The 17442-nt window shown below is 39.7% G+C and overlaps 1 protein-coding gene across 2 annotated transcripts in view; it reads right to left on the bottom strand.

The window, feature by feature from the left end:
* Fndc1 (fibronectin type III domain containing 1) overlaps positions 1–17442 on the bottom strand; it is a gene marked incomplete at its 5' end in the record, with an annotated part of 104829 nt that overhangs the window by 58774 nt on the left and 28613 nt on the right. Inside the window, 3 exon segments of one of the 2 annotated variants that reach the window (XM_005390511.2) lie at positions 11412–11480; positions 11881–11967; positions 14796–14990. In XM_005390511.2, the coding sequence (XP_005390568.2) occupies positions 11412–11480; positions 11881–11967; positions 14796–14990 (351 nt within the window). 2 annotated transcript variants of the gene reach the window in all.

Here is a 17442-nt window from a genome sequence, read left to right on the forward strand (position 1 = left end):
ATCTATAACATTAAGTCTACAAGGATCTGCTAACAAATATGAAATTGTCTACATTCTACCTTTTTGGCATCATAACTTAAAAGCATTAATCATCATCTTTATTGACACCTTGATCAATTACTCTGAGCCCTTGCTCTTATTCACTGGCATAAAAGAGTACCTGACTGACCTCTCTGCTGGTCTCTTTCTCTTGAACCAGGCATGGCTGGCAGGAAATTTGCAGTCTTTGGGAGACTGTAAGGTGTTGATCCACAACAATGAAGAAGCCTTGGGTTGTCCCACCAACCAACCTGACAGTCCACTGTGCTGACTTCAAAGCTTCACAGAAATTCCCCATCCCTGTTCCCATGCTATAAAAGATCAGGCCTGCCTGCACACTCACTAGCCTTTGATGCTCAACCTCTGCCTAGGCAGTTACCCCACCACCCCTAATACTAGCCCTTAACACAACTGTAAGCACTGAGCTGCAGGACATGAGGGAGTCCAGCCACTTACACCAGGACCAAGGTACTCAAAAGTTAGTGAGCCTCAGACTCACCTGGAACTTGTGGAAACACACCCTTGTCTCCCACCTCTCGCAGGACCAGCTGAGATTCTGGGCCTTCTATGCAACTCTGGTGAACAAGCAAGAGAAGGAAGAGGAGAGCAAGCATGAGAGAAGGAAGAAAGTGGGGGTAGAGAAGGGGAAGGCAAATGCAGTAAAGAGCAGGAAAGGTCAACTGTCCATAGCTAGAACAGACATAGGACATCTGCTTAGCTGACCATACTCTGAGTAACTGTGGCCCAGGCCCAGCTCTGACTGACATCTTCAGTGTAAGGATAGTTATAGCAAACCTTCACCAGCATACATCTGCCATGAGCTCCTTCTTTCTGGCAAATTCTGGCACATAACCCTCCCGAACCATTTCTGAATAGATTCATGAAAATATTCCTCAACACACCCAATACTGTGTTGTTAACATGTATTAATACTGTGATACATGTTACTGTAGGGCAGTAACATGTCGCTTAACACATCTTGAGAAATGTAGCATCAGACAACTTCATCATGCAAATGTCATAGAGTATACTTATACCAACTAAGATGGCTATGACATCACAAGGCAGGATAATCTTATGGGGCCACAGTCATGACTCCTCATGTGCAGCCTGTGGTTATGCAACTCATGACTGTAGTCACTCCTTAAGTAGTCTCTTCAGTGCTACATTTTCCTAACACATGACCTCAATACTTCTACCTACTAAATAAACTTTGAATTATTTTTAAATAACCCCAGCTATTTTAAAAAAAAAAAAAAAAAAAAAAAAAACAAGGAAAAGGGGAGTCATTTCTTTATTTTGGAATACATCTGTCAGAGTGTCACCTAGCAGGTGTAAGGCACTTAAATATTTATCCTTCCAGTAACTCAATGATCACATGTGTTTGTGATATTTGGTTTGTTTGTTGGTTTGTTTGGTTTGGTTTGGTTTGGTTTGGGCTTTTGTTTTTGTTTTTGAGACAGGTTTCGCTTTGTATTAACCTGGTCTTGAGCTCACTATGTATCCCAGGCTGACCTTAAACTCATGGTTATCCTCTTGCCTTAGCCTCCCAATAGTAGCACAGGGTTTGCCCTTCTCTGGAATTACAGGTGTGCACCACCATGCCTGACCCTACTGACCAACTTTGGCCCCAAAGAGAGTGAGGCTCAAGAAGGTGAAAGCAGCATTTCACCGTCAGGCAGCAACAGGCCCCAGGCTACAATGAAATCAGCTGTCAGATCTGTAGTGTTAGCTCTCTCCTCTGCAGCACTGATTTGAACATTCCTGGTGGTTGCAATGTTGGTGTTACCAGTAGTTGCACTGTGGCATGAGCATAATGCCAATGCTTGGAAAAGATCCTTGGTATCTCATGAATGTCCCTGTTGAAGGACCTCATGTGCTGCACCAGGAATCCCTGCCCACAATGTTTACACACAACTGCTCACCAGAAGTGTTAGCGAGACTTCCAGGGATTTGGTTGCTCATTGGAAATCAGTGCCACCCATCTCATAAGGATCTACTCACTGAACCATTACTCTTCCATTTACAAGTGTACCTACTTCTCTGAGGAATGACCATCAGATGAAGACCAAGTACCTGCCAAGTCTTACCAATAGCACAGCTATCTGCCTGTCCTTGGAAATAGTCAGAACCCATAGGAGAGCAATAGGTTACATGCACACATCACATCATCCTCAAAGACACTACAATAGCACCTTCAGCCAGTGCCTGGGGTCTGTAAGGCTTTCCTGAAGTTTCAGAGCTGGGAGAAGAGAGAAGATATTAAAAGTTTAATAGGATGTAAAAGAAAAAGTGGGTAGGAGACCTTGAGCTTCCCCTAGCTGATCACTGCCAGCTGCTAATGTTACAGATTGTGTGAATCCTAAAAGCTTTTATAAAGCACGGAAAACTAAATTTAAAAACAAAATAACCAGCATAAGAGCCTTCAGGTTAAAACTTCTGCAGTTCACTGGAACTGTAGAATACATCAGAGACCCTGTTTTCTCCTTTTTAGCATCATACAATGGTGTCCAGGCACCCTCCAGTGAGGAATCCATGGGAAGTCCTACTCAGAATGAGCATGAAAAACGATGGTGTAACCAGAGGCTAACTCCACATGCCGCACAAAGCTCTCCATTTGTGTCCCAAAATATGGTACTTGAAATCCAGGATGCCTGTCCCAGAAGCAAGGCAAACACTTCAAGCCATCCTGTAGACCCTCAGCTTCAATCCATTTGGTCTATCTGATTGTTTCACCAATGAATGGTCACATCGCTGTCCACTTAACAGTTTTCTCAGACTTTTCACTGGCCTTACCTAGCTGAAAAGAAAACAACATTGATTCTTCTAAAGTTTAAAATATGGCAATTTATTCACAATCTGTATTTATCTTAAAATTGTGTTTGAATTTTGTAGACTGCTCCATAATAACTGGTGTTTGTTTTAGAGTTAAAAATAGCATTTTCAGTACCTGACCATCAAGAGGACACCTACTGTTGGAGGCGGCCAGTTTCCCTTATGCCTTCATGGGCTCCTGGCAGCATCCTGTCCTTCCAAGTTCTGAGGGCCCAGGTTTGAAAAGCTCTGAGAATCACTGTTGTTTGATGACAGCTCAGGATGTTATCTTGTCAGTCAGCAGCTATCTTAGTTATTGACCCTAACACAGTGAGTGAATATCAGTGACTATCAATATCAAGAACCTAGGAATACCAGCAAAAAAATATCTGTGTCATCACTTTCATCATACAGGATTGAGGTTGTGCTGGGCTGCAGGATGCCAAGTCACCTGAAGACGGTGGTCATCACTATATTAATGACAGCAAAGAACTCTCCCTGTTCTGCCACTGCATCCACAGGGCTAGAATCTCTGTGACTTATCTTTAGCAGTAGTTTATCTATAAGCCTAGGGACTAATGCTAGTGGCTGATGTCCTTGTAATTCCAACTTAGACATTGCTATGCCACATGCAGCAGGAGCTCAGGGTTTGCCCTTCCCTGAGCCCAGCCTACTGGCTCCCCATCCCTGGCTAGATCCAACCCCAACACAAAGTGGAGGGAATGGCAGCTCTCCAGGTGGCCAGCTGTGAAGGTTCTCTGCATTCCTGATGTGGAAATTAGCAGCAGCTGCCGCCCTGGATCTATCTGGTGGTGAGTCAGTTTCCAGCCACACCTCCTGGCAATTCACAAGGGCCACAGAAAACAAAGGGAGCAATAAGCCCTTCCTGGTCTCCTTACCATCTGATGGGCAGACATCTGACATTTCTGGGCCCCTCAGTATAGCACAGAGATAGCCTCATAGACTACTGATACATAAGGTAAGAGGAAGATGCATTACATATTGTAAGGAAAATTAAGTCTCAGTTTAAGAAGTTTGTTTTGTTTGTTTGGGCTTATTGTTTTAGTCTAAAGTCCTGCTGTATTTGCTCCATTTGGAAATAGAATACTAAGCAATGCAGTTGTTTTCTGCAATGAAACCACTGTTTTAGAGAACAAGTATTGGTTAATTTGGTTTTTTACCATTTCCCACACACACCATTTAAAATTTAAAAAATAATTACAACATGAATAGGTTAAGAACTTTCTAAAAAGTACTGCTTCACATCTGAATTTGCAGGGATCCTTGATAAGAAGCTCTGGCCCTCATCAGAGACCTGACAGCATCAGGCCTGCATTTTTTCACTCTCAAACCTCAGAACTATGGAGATTATAATTTGGTAGCTTACATCCTTAGATCAACAGACAAGGGAAGGAGCTGTTTCAAGCCACTGGGTTTAGAGTTTTCAATTTCCACATAAGTCAAATTTAACCCATTTTCCATTTAGAAAATGAAGTACAGCTCTCTGCCTGCATCCATTTAATTTTCAGCAATCCAGAATTACTATATTTTTGTTATGGTTTATATCTATAAGTCCCCCCTAAGCCTCATACACTCATATGTAGGGCTTTTGGGAGTTGACTGGATCATAAGTGTGTGATACTGAATCATGGGTATGTGGTACTGCATTAGTCCACTGATGTGTGTGTTATTGAGAGGTGAAGCCAGGGAGAAAGAGGGCGGTCTCTGTAGGTGCTACCTGGAAATAAATATATAGAAAGAGTCCTTGAAAAGAACACATACACACTTCAGCAGTTCTCCATACTAATAAATGTCTGGAAGCTAATGGCTACCACTTGGAGCACCTCTTGTAATTGTAGAGGTAACTTGTGTTAATCTCATGCTGTCTCAATAAATTTAGTATTAAGGATTATTTATACAAGTTTCCCTTTTCCTAGTGTATACATTTATTCCCGGGGGCTAGGAATTTAGCTCAGCAGCACAGCACCTACTTGGCAAGCGCAAGGTCATGAGTTCAATTCCCAGTACTGGAAAAAAATCCAAAGGAAAGAAAAAAAAGAGAAAAATTACATTTCTTCCCTCTTCCCTTGATAACTCACTGCTTCCTGCCTGCCATACCCCTCTGCCATACTGCCCTACCTTGAAACAAACAAACTAAGGGTTGAAACCTCTACAAACTAAACAAAAATAAACCTTTCCTCCTTTAAATTATGGGTAGCAGACATTATGTCTTAGCAAGGAGAAAGTAACTGAGACAATTTTTAAATGGAAATCCACTACTAAAAACAGACTGTTATAATAAAATCATGTCTGCTTTTTTTCAAAGGCTATTGCTATAATAGAGTGATGTGAAAATAAAGTGAGAAATTGTGTGGCAAACTTCAGTAAGTTTAACATTGTTATGGTTTGTGTCTGGGTGTCCCCCCAAAGCCTCATGCAGTCATGGGGCAGGCTTTTAGAGTCTGATTGATTATGGGTGTGAGAGCTACACCTGCCCTGGGGTGGATAGTTTGCATATGTAAGAGAGAGGAAGAGGCTGCTTGCGGCCATTCCTCGCTTTTGTGCTTGTTGCTTTTGCTGTGTTCTGACGCCATGAGCTTTAGCCCTTTGCCATGTGCCACTCTGCCTTGTAACCTGCCAAGTATGGACTGAAACCTCCACAAACTGTAAGCAAACTAAACCTTTCCTTCCTTAATTTTGGGCATCAGGTATTTTGTCCCACCAATGAGAGAAAAGTAACCAAGACAAACATTGCAATCCAAGAGTGAATACTACAGGGTAAAGGCTGCAGCTGAAAGTCCTGCAGGTAAGAATTCTCAGGGCAAATAGAAAAATAAATGAACCGGCAAGAAAATGTACCTGAAAATTGGTGTTTCTTCTGATGAACTGCTTACAGAAAAATAAGAAATATATGTTTGGAGTACATGTGTTTCATTAGCCCAGAGCTATTTTCTATGGAAGGAGTGCTAGGGAAGTGGTGGGGTTTGAGTGTGTCTCCAGAGCTTCATTTGTTAGAATGTGAGTTTCTCACTGTGACAGTGTTGGGGGTGGGGAGGGGATGCTGTAGGAAGTGTTGATCATGGGGGTAGAGCCCTCAAGAATGGATTAGTGAATACACAAAGCAATTCTCTCATAGGATTGTCATAAATTAAGTTCATCTCTCATATTCTGTCTCTTCCACGTGTACCATTTGCCTTTCCACCTTCAGGTCCTCACCAGAAGCCAAGAAGATGCCATTGCCATAATCTTGGACTTCCCAGTCTCTAGATCCATAAGCCAAAATAGATCTTTTTACAAATTATCCATACTTGGGTATTCTACTTTTACAGCAGAAAATAAAATAAGACGGTAAAAAGATTCCAAATTTTGATTTTTTTCATGTCTTTGTTTCTGTGTAAAATAATTTGTTCAATAGAAGGTTTTAACTTTTCAGGCTAAGTACTGGGGAGGTTGGTGGAAGAAGACACCAAAGGTGAACGTGACATACCACCATTTCCCTGCTCTTCTCAGATTCTCTGTGGGTAGGGTCAGCCATTAAGAGAAGGGATGACTCCACACAACCTCCTTCAGGAGAAGGGAAGGAGAGATGGAGGTTTAGAAGTCACAAAGGAAGATGAGGGATGTCACCTGATGACCCTTTCTTTCCCAGGGGAAAAGGAAGCAAGGGTATCTGCTCCAAAAGGGGAGAAGACAGGACAAGGCCAGGTTTCTTGGGGTGAGTGGCAAACCTTTGCAGCAACCACTATGAAAGAAAAGACAACTGTGCAAGAACATATAGGACAATTTCCAAGCAGCTTGAGAGCTCAGCTGAAGTCAGAAAACCAGCTCTGGCAGTTATAAAGACATAGGCCAACTTAACCTTTTATTTTTCTCAAAGTAATGACCAAGAAGAAACACAAGGCAGCTGGGCAGTCCTGGTAGCACAACTAGCAGGCCACTGGGGCATTGCAGAGTCAGATGGCTGCCCTGCAGGAGTTAGCTGCAATGACAGAAAAATGAAACAAGCCAGGGGCAGCCTCAGATTCTGCAAAGGAAAAGGGTCTGAGAGACAGCTCATGATGCAAGAAATGGAAGAAGTGAGATGACTGTCATCAGACGAGGGAATTCACAGTTCTAGATCATGGTAGGAGTAACTCTATCCCTAACTCTAGCTCTATGAGTGGAGGCAGTAATAGGGAACCAGTAAGAGAGAATATTAAATAGGTCATCCTTTCCAAGACTGACATGGTCCAGGATGCCTGATATGAACAGACACACCACAAACCAAGTGCCCACAGGCTACTGGACTTCTGTGGTAGCCTAGCAGCCAGTCAGTATCCCTAATAACAAAAGGAGTGGCTGGACCACAGGTAAGCAGCATGCCAAAGCTGATTGGAAATGGCCAAGGAGTAACTGTGATTTCTATGCTGAATTTGAGTTCGAGCTCCTATTTAGCTATGCAAAAATGAATAAGCAAGCTTCATGAACTAAAATGTAATGTAAAGAAAATAAGAAGCAAAAATCTAGATTAGCTTCACAGATTGAGAAGAGCACAGAAGACTAGATTTATAGAAAACTATTTTTAAAAGTACTAAAAATAGATATTGGTGTGTTCAGAACTGAAATTAGCCAAACATAGTTAACATGTTTTCCAATATAAAAATGTTGGCAAAAGCAAAATAACTGACCCAGCCAAGTCCATGGACTGGTCAGTCGCAAAGCTGGGACATGTCCTTGTCTTGACCCCGGGACCTAGCTCTGCATGACCCAGTTTCCCCAGATTCAGACACAAAGAAGCTAACATAACTCATCAAAAAAAGTTTGGAGAAATGCTAGATAATAGCATTCTGATAAGTGAAGATTTGTGACATTTCTCCCCTGAGGACAAAACAGGAAGAGTTTACAGCCCAACAAGAAGGATTCTACATTAAATACAAAGAAAACTTTCTGACTAGGGGTACGAGATGAGCTATATAAAAGGAAGCCAAAATTTCCATCCTGCAGTTGCATTTTTGCTTGGTCTGTCATTTCTGAGTCCTGACAATTCTTATATTTGGATGAGTGTCCAGTCAGAGTCACTTAAGTCCTGCTCACCTCAAGTATTCTCCAACATGTTCTTCTTCCTTCTCACATGATTTCCCACTAAGGTCCTTATTTTGTCTCACTATGTTGGCTCCCCAAATCCTAATTCTCCCACCTGCGTATTCTATATCACAGTGCAGCATATTTTTTCAAATAATTTGAAATTATGTCTTCAGCTTCATTGTGTCCCCCTCTCCCTCCAAAAATTCATACACTGAAGTCTTAACCTCAGGTAACCACAAAATGAGACAATATCTGGTGTTAGGGTCTTTAAAGAGTTAATAAAATGAGACCATTAAGGTGGGCCCTAATCTGATCCAACTGATGTCCTTATAAAAACAGGAAATGTAGACACACAAAGATATCAAAGGTGCATACTCAGAGAGAAAAGGCCATGTGAGGACACAGCAAGAACGCAGCCTTCTAGAAGCCAAGGACAAAGGCCTCAGAGGAACCAACCCTGCCAGCACCTGAGTCTTGGACTTCTACCTTCCAGATCCATTGGAAACAAATTTCTGTTACTTAAGCCCCACACCCACCCTAGTCTGTGGTACTTTGTTATGGCTGCCCCAGCAACCCAATAGGCTATTTGCACTATCTTCATTTACTGGTTCTCTTTCCCTCTAGAAGATGAGTTTGGATCAGGTGAGTCCTTGTTCATCTTGTTCCCCACGCATCTCTAGCACAAGAATCTGAACCTGGAAAAGCACAGGCACTGAAGGGCTGAATGAAGTAATAGAATTTCTATTTTTAAGTAAAGATAATTTGATCCAAATAGGTTTAATGCAACAAAAGGAAATATGGAATTTGAACTGAAATCCTTGCTTCCGGTAAAATAATGCACTGATTCCCTCAGCTTCAAAGAAAGCTGTAGAAGAACAGAGATGCAAATAGATGCACTAACAAAGCCTCTGTGTCTCATTCCAGGTGATGATGCTGATATTGCATTTTTTAGGACAAACCTCTTCCTGTGAATGAGTATGTGGAATTTCTGAATAACTTTAGTTTGACGAAATGATCATATATTTAATTACTCAGAACAACAACATGGCATATTTTCCAAGTTTCAAAATCTATATAAATACATGTCAATAATTTAATAATTTTTTATAAATTATCATTATTGTCACTAACAATGAAATGTGATTTTTTTTCCTGAAGCATTTTTAACCAAGTGTAGGCAGCCTAGACATTCATGGGTAGTTTGGCTTTGTTCTTAAAGCCCTATCTTTTATCATATGCTGCAAATGGGTTCAGCTAGCAATTTCTCCTAGTACCTTTCTATCATAATATACAACAAATGGAGCACAGTATATTATAGCAGAATGCTTTGGCAACCAAAGCCTGCAAAAACTTCTGCAAAGAGACTTTAAATAGTTTCATGGTATAGGAAACCAACAATGAGTTGCAGCATGAGCGTCCCCAATCCTTGGCCCCCACAATTTCTGTCATGCTTGCCTCAGAAAGGTCACATGCACGCGTGTGTGCACCATGCTACACACCCTCACATAGGCACACATTTCCATTAACCTGAGAAAATAATTACCAATGAAAAAGCAAGAAAATTACTTCTTCCAAAACCAGTATCATAAAGAAATCTTTATCAGGAAGGTTATAAAAACAAAATGATCCCTTATAATACAAAATATAAGACTCAAGTGCAAAGCATGTACACTTGTCAGTAAAATATTTACATATGTCTTAGTATATGTGTATGTGTGTATTCAGGAGGAAAGACCTCTGAAATAAACATCCTTTCCTGTTTTGCACATTTCTTAGTTGCTCAGTAGGCTCTCTACCACCCCTTTGCTTTCCTGGTTTCAATAACTGACAGTCAACAGTGGCCCAAAATATTAAATGGACAATTCTATAAATAAATATAAGTTTTAAACTGTATACTATTCTGCACATGAAATCTCATGTCATCTCCCTCCATCCTGCCCAGGACATGAATCACCCCTCTGTCTAGCATAGCCCTGATAAATATGCTACACTCTTGTTAGTCACTTAGTAGCTTCTAGTGCATCAGATTAACTGTCACAGTAGCCAGAGTACTTTTGTCCAAGTAACACTGGTGTAGTAGCTTAATGCTGCAACACAATGCCTACATCATCCAGTTTAATTCACCTCATCATGCATGCATTGTATCTCACACCATCACAAGAAAAAGCATGAATACCATACAGTAAGCTATTCTGAGAAAGGGCAAGAGAGATCACATTGACATAACTTTTATTATAGTGTATAGTTATAACAATTTTATCATTAGTTATTGGTATTAATTTCTTAGTATGCTGAATTTATAACTTAGAAATTATCATAGATCGGTACATATTATAGAGTTCAGTATTATCTGCGGTTTCAGGGATCTCTTGGGGTTCTTGAAACATTACCCTTGTAGATGACAGAGGAGTGTTTTCCAAGTTTGATCCTTGGCCTCCTTCCCTCTCTCTCTCTCTCTCTCTCTCTCTCTCCCCTAATCCTCTCCTACTTCAATTCTCACTCTATAACATGCTTCCTAAATCCGTGTCTCTCATTTCTCTCTTCCAACTTTCATTCATTCTTCAATCACCTACAAGATAAGTCCATTATAACACCCCATAGTCATCTCAATGCCCACATGTCCTAGCAAGAACATGCCACCTTTCCCCAAAGCCATTTTCTTTTCTGATTACTTTGTTCTTCTACCACTTTTTATGTGAAAAGGAGTATGAGAACTCTCTAAAGCAGGAAAATCGACCTGAGGAGCATATTATGGCCCTTAGTTCCAACATACTCACCTTCTGCTCAACAATAATACCACACTGATGTACTTATACACACAGCAGTTGGAAATCAAACATAACTCCTCCCCATATTGCCTGTGGGATACTGCCTGAACATATTCTGAAATAACTACATTCATCGTGCATTATTTTTTCATCATCAATTAAATATAGTCAAGAAACAACACACAAGAAATGTCAACACTTCTCTCAATAAGTAAAACAACATGACCAGACAACATCAACATCTAAGTGATAAAACGCACATATGTACAAATATGGAGCAGAGATGGAAGGCAGGTATCTAACATATCACAAAATACCCCAAGGTTATCAGAAAAAAGAACAAGACTTGGTGCAACATATTAGCCAATACAAGCTGCTATTTTATGGTTCCCATTCATTTATGCCCTTCACAGGTAAAAGAGTTGGAAAAATCCTTATCAGGCCAGTACTACCATCTCAACCACCATATTTGCCTGGCAACAGAGTGACAGTCTCCCCAAATATAAACGTAGACATTTCACCAGTGAAGACACCAAGGAATGACACAAAATGAGTGACAATGGCAACGAGCAAGCAAAATGCTAACTGACCAGGACTGTGTGGCATGTGTGTTAGTTTAGCGATGAAACAAAATGAAAGTTTGTGAGCACATGTGTGTGACAGAAGCACATCCGTCTTGCAAGATGTTGCTTCAGTGAAGACATGAACCGAATGAGCAAGTAGTACCTGTGACGGTTTCATTAAATGGTTCTGGACCCTTAATGGGAAAACCATCAATCTTGATCCATTCACCTCCTAAATTAGGAAAATGCAACTTGATAGTTAGAAACAAGGATGATTGGACTTTCCATATTTCAGTGCATCCTTAATGATTAGGTAAATGATCTTTTCAACAGTCTTCAAGGATATCTGTTCAGGCTTTAGGGACAATATGTCTTTTGGGTCTTCTGCAAAAAGTTTATTTTAGTGAGTACTAAAATATCTCAGGCAAAATGCTTATGATCTACATTACAACTGTTAAAAGAGGAATAAGTCTTTCCTACTTTTCCATCCTTTGGCTTGCTGAGTCTAAAATATTCTCTTTCAGGAATCCTTTAGCAATTCTAAGTTTATATTGATTTGAAGAAGTAAGGAGGTAGGTCTCTCCCAACCTAAGTACCAAAACCACAGCCTTCAAACTCTAGATAAGACTTACCAGGTGGACTTTCAGCTCTGTAAACTGGACGGCTCATTCCATTGTGGTTTTCTGCAGTAACCAGCACAAAGTACACTACCCCCGGCTCTGAAACACATGGTTTATATCAAGCCACTGTTTCAAATCTCCAAGAATGACACAGTTTGATTCACTAACCATCGCCTTATTGTAGTTATAACCATATATGAAAATCTTACCTAAGTGACAAGTCTAATAATAACTTTGTTTTTGTTTTTTACTAAAGCCACTAACATTTTTATGCAACTGAAACATGCCTGACCTAAAGAAAACAAACTTTGTTTAGTATAAGTATATGGCATGTGTGACAAATCTGAATTTCCAAAGAAACAATAAAGGAGATTTTAATGTTTTTAATGTGAACTCAATGTAAGGGATGGGAACTTTAGTCTGGTGATTAGTATTGGAACATACAGGTCAAAAACTATAGGTGATAGTTTATTTCCATAGAAACTCCAAATGGCAATCTCCAGGAAGAAAAAGAAATGTCATTGTGACTTATAGAATATAGCACACGGGAACTCTTCATAAAGCTTTATGATACTTTTTACAGTAAAATGTCCCCCAGGCTATGTGAACAGGTTGTTTCTTACTATTTCAAAAAAAATCTAAAAGAAATATTTTTCTGAAAGCTTACAATAATTGGGCTTTATTTTCTTACTTTTGTCTCAGGGTCAAGGTCAAATAGCAGTAGTGTCTTCAGATGAGCTTCTAATGTTGGAATTCAAAGGGAAATCAAGACACCACGGTACAAAAAAAGCACACCCTGAATTTGCACATTTGCAAAGCAAATCTCTAATAGCACCAGCTTTCCTCAAAATGAATTGTTATCTTCTGACAGGTAGATGAGCTGCCAATTCTATGAAGAGAAGAAAGTTTGTAGCCATTGGAGGGGATAAAGGGTGAGATAAGAGCTCTCTCAAAGGCAGAATGATAACATTTCTCTAAGTGGGGAGTGTTCCTTCAACAAAACCTCACTCAGTTCTCAAGCTTGAGTAAAAGGACCAGTGACTGGACTGACGCCATCTATGACACTTGCAGGGCCTGGTGGAATCTGAGGCTTGGCACAACCTATTGGACTAATGGAAAAGGGTTCAGAGAGAAGGCAAAACTGTGCTTCACCAGGCACTCTCTTCACTGACAGGGTATTTGTATTTCAAAGAAATGTAATCTATATGTCTTTGAGACCCATACAGTTAATGCAGAAAGTTGACTGAGAGACACCATTTGTTTTCTAGTGAATTCTACATCTCTCTGTCTGCCTGTTTTCCTTCTCTGCAGCAATCATAATAACCTAAGGCTTGAGTAAATATGACCCTACTCATGTCTTCAGTCTGATGGAATCTCCGTTTAACCTCACAGCTGGACTTTGAGAGGCCCCGAAAGAGATTCAGAGAAATGCAGCTGAAGTCAGGAGAAAGGGAACCTAGGCTCCTTTATCTCGCTTTTATAAACTTCCTGCTCCGTTACTCAGAAAAAAATTAATATTGCAGCGCAAGAGGTGGAGGGCTACAGCTTAGGTCAATGTTGAGGAGCCATGAGCTGGTGGTCATGATCCACTGAAGGATCAGAACATAACATGGTACAAAGGGCACCCATTTTTCTCTACGCTGACCTCTGTGAGTTCTCACAATTCACCAAATGATCGGATCCCAACATGATGGCAGGATCAATGTAGTTTCAAGCTATAGGAATCAAAAGTAGAAGAAATAAGATGCAGAGGAACAACCAGAGCCTAAGTCCAAAACCACTTGCACCAGCACTTACAAAACAATATACATGGAGATGAGATTTTAAATACATTTAACTTCCAGAATCAGATTAAAATAAAATTCAAATGGGCATAAAAGTTACATCTTCAATTGGATGTAGCTAAGCATGATATTCTACACACACCTCTATGGGGACACGCTACAGTTGATCCTTGAACAACTCAGGGATTGGGGGTATCATCTTCTGTGCAGTCAAAAGACTGCATAAAACTTTTTCCTCCCAAAAGTTTTCCAAGAGACTGCTGCTGACCTGAAGCCTTCCTGATAACATAAACAGTTGAGTAACACACATGTGTATTATATATGTGTACTATATGGAGAAAGATAAGCAAAGACCAAAAATCACTTTCCTGTGTGACATACAATTTAGCGAGGAAGTGAAAATCATCATCAAATGGGAGCATTTTAAGTGAGTATTTGCCAACACTTGAGCTCACTGCACACCGCCAAGAGGTGGGACAGAAGAACAGGTGAAACTGCAGAGTCCTGCAGTTATGGTTTAATATCTCATCTTTACCCTTGTTCACACTTTTATCTACTGAAAAGGGTGCTGTATATGGTTGTGAATTTGTGCATAAGTTTTGCCAAGTTTCAGCTCTTTATAGATTTGTGCAGATTTTATGATAATAAATGATAACAGAGTATTATCTCTATATATTTATGAGCTCATAAAATATTCAGCTTTTTCTCAATTTTTTGATATCTCTAAGCTCTGTGGCTATGCTGCAAGTTTTTTCAAATCATTGCAAAATCTCCAAAAACTATCCACATGTAAGTGGACCCCCTTGGTTCAAACCCATGTTGTTCAAGGGTCAGCCAGGATGAAAACATAGGACCAATATATTTTCCAAAGCACATTCGGAAACTAAAAAAAAAAGGTTGCTACTTCAATTTGAAAAGCAGAATACTTAGTTCAAATGCATGAATGAGAAGCTTGGGGAAAAGATAAGCCCACCAACCAATAGTCTCATGATGAGACTCAGAAGTTGATTACTGGTTCCCAAAAAAATCACTGGTACCTCTAGCCCAGCCACTCTGCCTCACAAATAGTTATCCTAAGCAGGTAACTGAGAATGTTGGTGCACAATTAATTCTGACTGGGGACAAGATCATAGTGTCACTTACCCACATCCTGAATAAGGAAAGAGTATGTCTCCGCATTCACTTTGATGTACTTAAGACTTTTCAGTGACTTCCCATAGGCAATGTTGTAATGCTCCACAGGTCTACTGGTAGCATCTTTAGGTGGGTCCCATGTGACTTTCAGGCCCATTTTAGTGGACAGCAGTTTCACGTGCCTTGGCTTCAGTGGGTGGTCAACTATGCAAAAGGTGCAGCTATCAACTTGTGGCAATGGCAGGTTGGGAAAAGAACTTTTTTGAATGTTCTCTGATATTGTTAGTAAAAGACTAAATGACATTAGATCTGTCTGATCCTAAAGACTAAGTACAGTCATGTTTGCATATTGTTACAATATGACAGCAAAACAAACATACCAAACCCACATGCTCTTATATATTTTGGATAACCATGGGTGGTAAATTTAAACCAACAGTGAAACAAATCAAAATAAACTCCAGGCATTCTCTGTCTTGATTACACTGGCATGTCAGTGCAAGAAAAACAGATGAATAATTGACATCTCCTCCAGAGACATGCTTATATTATATACTAATAAGTTTTTAGTATTCTATATCATAAACTGAACAATCTCTAAAAAACCTTTAAGAAGAATAACATAACTGTCATGATTAAAAAGAGTACCTATTATATTCAAAGTGGGAAAACAGAAGTGTTCATTTTGACAAAAAATAAAGCAAACCAAAATCATCACCTACTTGACAGGGAAGTAAAACTGTTTTTATATACATATACCTAATTTAAATGCTTCTATATTGTGTCCCAGAGGAAAGATAAGTTATTAAGAAGCACATAACACTTTTTATCTTCAGTTGTGCAGTTCTAAAAGTAATTTTTGGTTTTCAAATGTACCAGAGTGAAACAGAATGTTTTGTCAAAGACTCTCAGTGCACTGTGTAACCGATATTGTAATGCATGATAATGTAATATATGCTAAATGTTCATGCAACAGTCAAACAGACTTTTGGTAAACTTGGATCTGAAAATGATGCAAGGCACTCTCAGAAAAGAAAAAATCACCAAAAGAAAGAAAGAGAGAGGAAAGAAAGAGAGAAGGAGAGAAAGAAAGAAAGAAGAAAGAAAGAAAGAAAAGAAAAGAAAGAGAAAGAAAGAAAGAAAAGAAAAGAAAAGAAAAGAAAAGAAAAGAAAAGAAAAGAGAGAAAGAAAGAAAGAAAGAAAGAAAGAAAGAAAAAAGAAAGAAAAAGAAAGAAAGAAAGAGAAAGAAAGAAAGAAAGAAAGAGAGAGAGAGAGAAAAAGAAGAGAGGCTTAGTAACAATAAGGAAAATGTATTTGGAATCTCATTAAAGAAAGAGAAGAATGTTCCATGATGGCACACACATTGGTTAGTATGTGACTTTAATACTGAATGAAAATTCTGAATGGAATAAACAGATGAGTCTAACATGCATTGATCATTCCTCTCAGCATTGCCCCACTGCATCTGGAGTAAAACAATTGGCAGTGGAGAAAACCCCTAAGAAAATTCTTTGGAGAGACACAAATTATGAATTAAGAGTCTGAACTGGATGGTTTTAAGGCACTAGAGAAAAGATGCCTATTGCAAAGGCAATGTTGACTATGGGCATAGACCGAAGTCCACAGAGCTTTCCCACCCAGCTCCAGATGCATGGCTCCTGTAACCCTGTGATGGAAAAACCACAGGTAAAGCAATCTGACACTGAAGACTACAGAAACACCATGCCAGTCACTTCCTGAGCATTTAAAATGAACCACTGTGGCTCCTTTTTATAATTTCCTTTCACCCCTGCTTTTCTGCAAAAAAAAAAAAATCTTCAGCAGGAATCCTTCACAGGAATTCAACATCTCACCTGGACCAAAAGAAGCAAAGCAAGATACCCAAAATTGCAAATGAAAGTATGGGTGTGTAATTTTTCCCAAGAAAGAAAGTGAATGAATATGTGAAGAATGCTTTTCTTTCCAGTTCAATTCTAAATTTCTCTTAAGAAAAATCTGTTCTTGAATAGCGTGAAATATGAGACCTATAAAATCCAAATACTGCCACATACTGGTGATTCAGTCAGTCCACAGAAACTTACACCAAAAAATGATTTACTATTGATCAGACGCATTACTGATACCTGAAAGAACAATCTATAAATATACTCATTTTTCTTCCCTGCTCTGCTTTTGTGTTAAGTCAACTTACTATAACAAAACACCCAATATAATTAAATTATAAAGAGGAAAGGCTGCTGGCATGCCTACATGCCTGTAATCCCAGGACTCTGGGGGTCTAATGCAGGAGGATCACAAGTTTGAACCCAGCTGGGGCAAGTTAGTGACTAGTGAAAACTTGTCTCAAAATAAAAAATACAAAAGAGCTAGGTATATAGCTCAGTGCAAATGTTCTGGGTTCAATCCCTGGTACCATAAAAATAGAAAGAGGAAATGTTTATTTTGGCTTACAGTTTGGGGGGGTTGGTACATAATCAATTGGCTCCAATGCTCTTGGATCTGTGATGAGGCAGCTCATCATGGTAGGAACACATACTAGAGCAAAGCTACTCACCTCACTGTGATTGGGAAGCACAAGAGAGAGGGAGAAAGAGACTGGAGTCCCACTTTTACCTTCAAACACCTCCCAATGACCCAAGGGTAATGGCTCATTACC

The sequence above is a fragment of the Chinchilla lanigera genome, unplaced genomic scaffold (assembly GCF_000276665.1).
Source record: "Chinchilla lanigera isolate Chin_1 unplaced genomic scaffold, ChiLan1.0 scaffold00038, whole genome shotgun sequence".
Classification (NCBI taxonomy): Eukaryota; Metazoa; Chordata; class Mammalia; order Rodentia; family Chinchillidae; genus Chinchilla; species Chinchilla lanigera.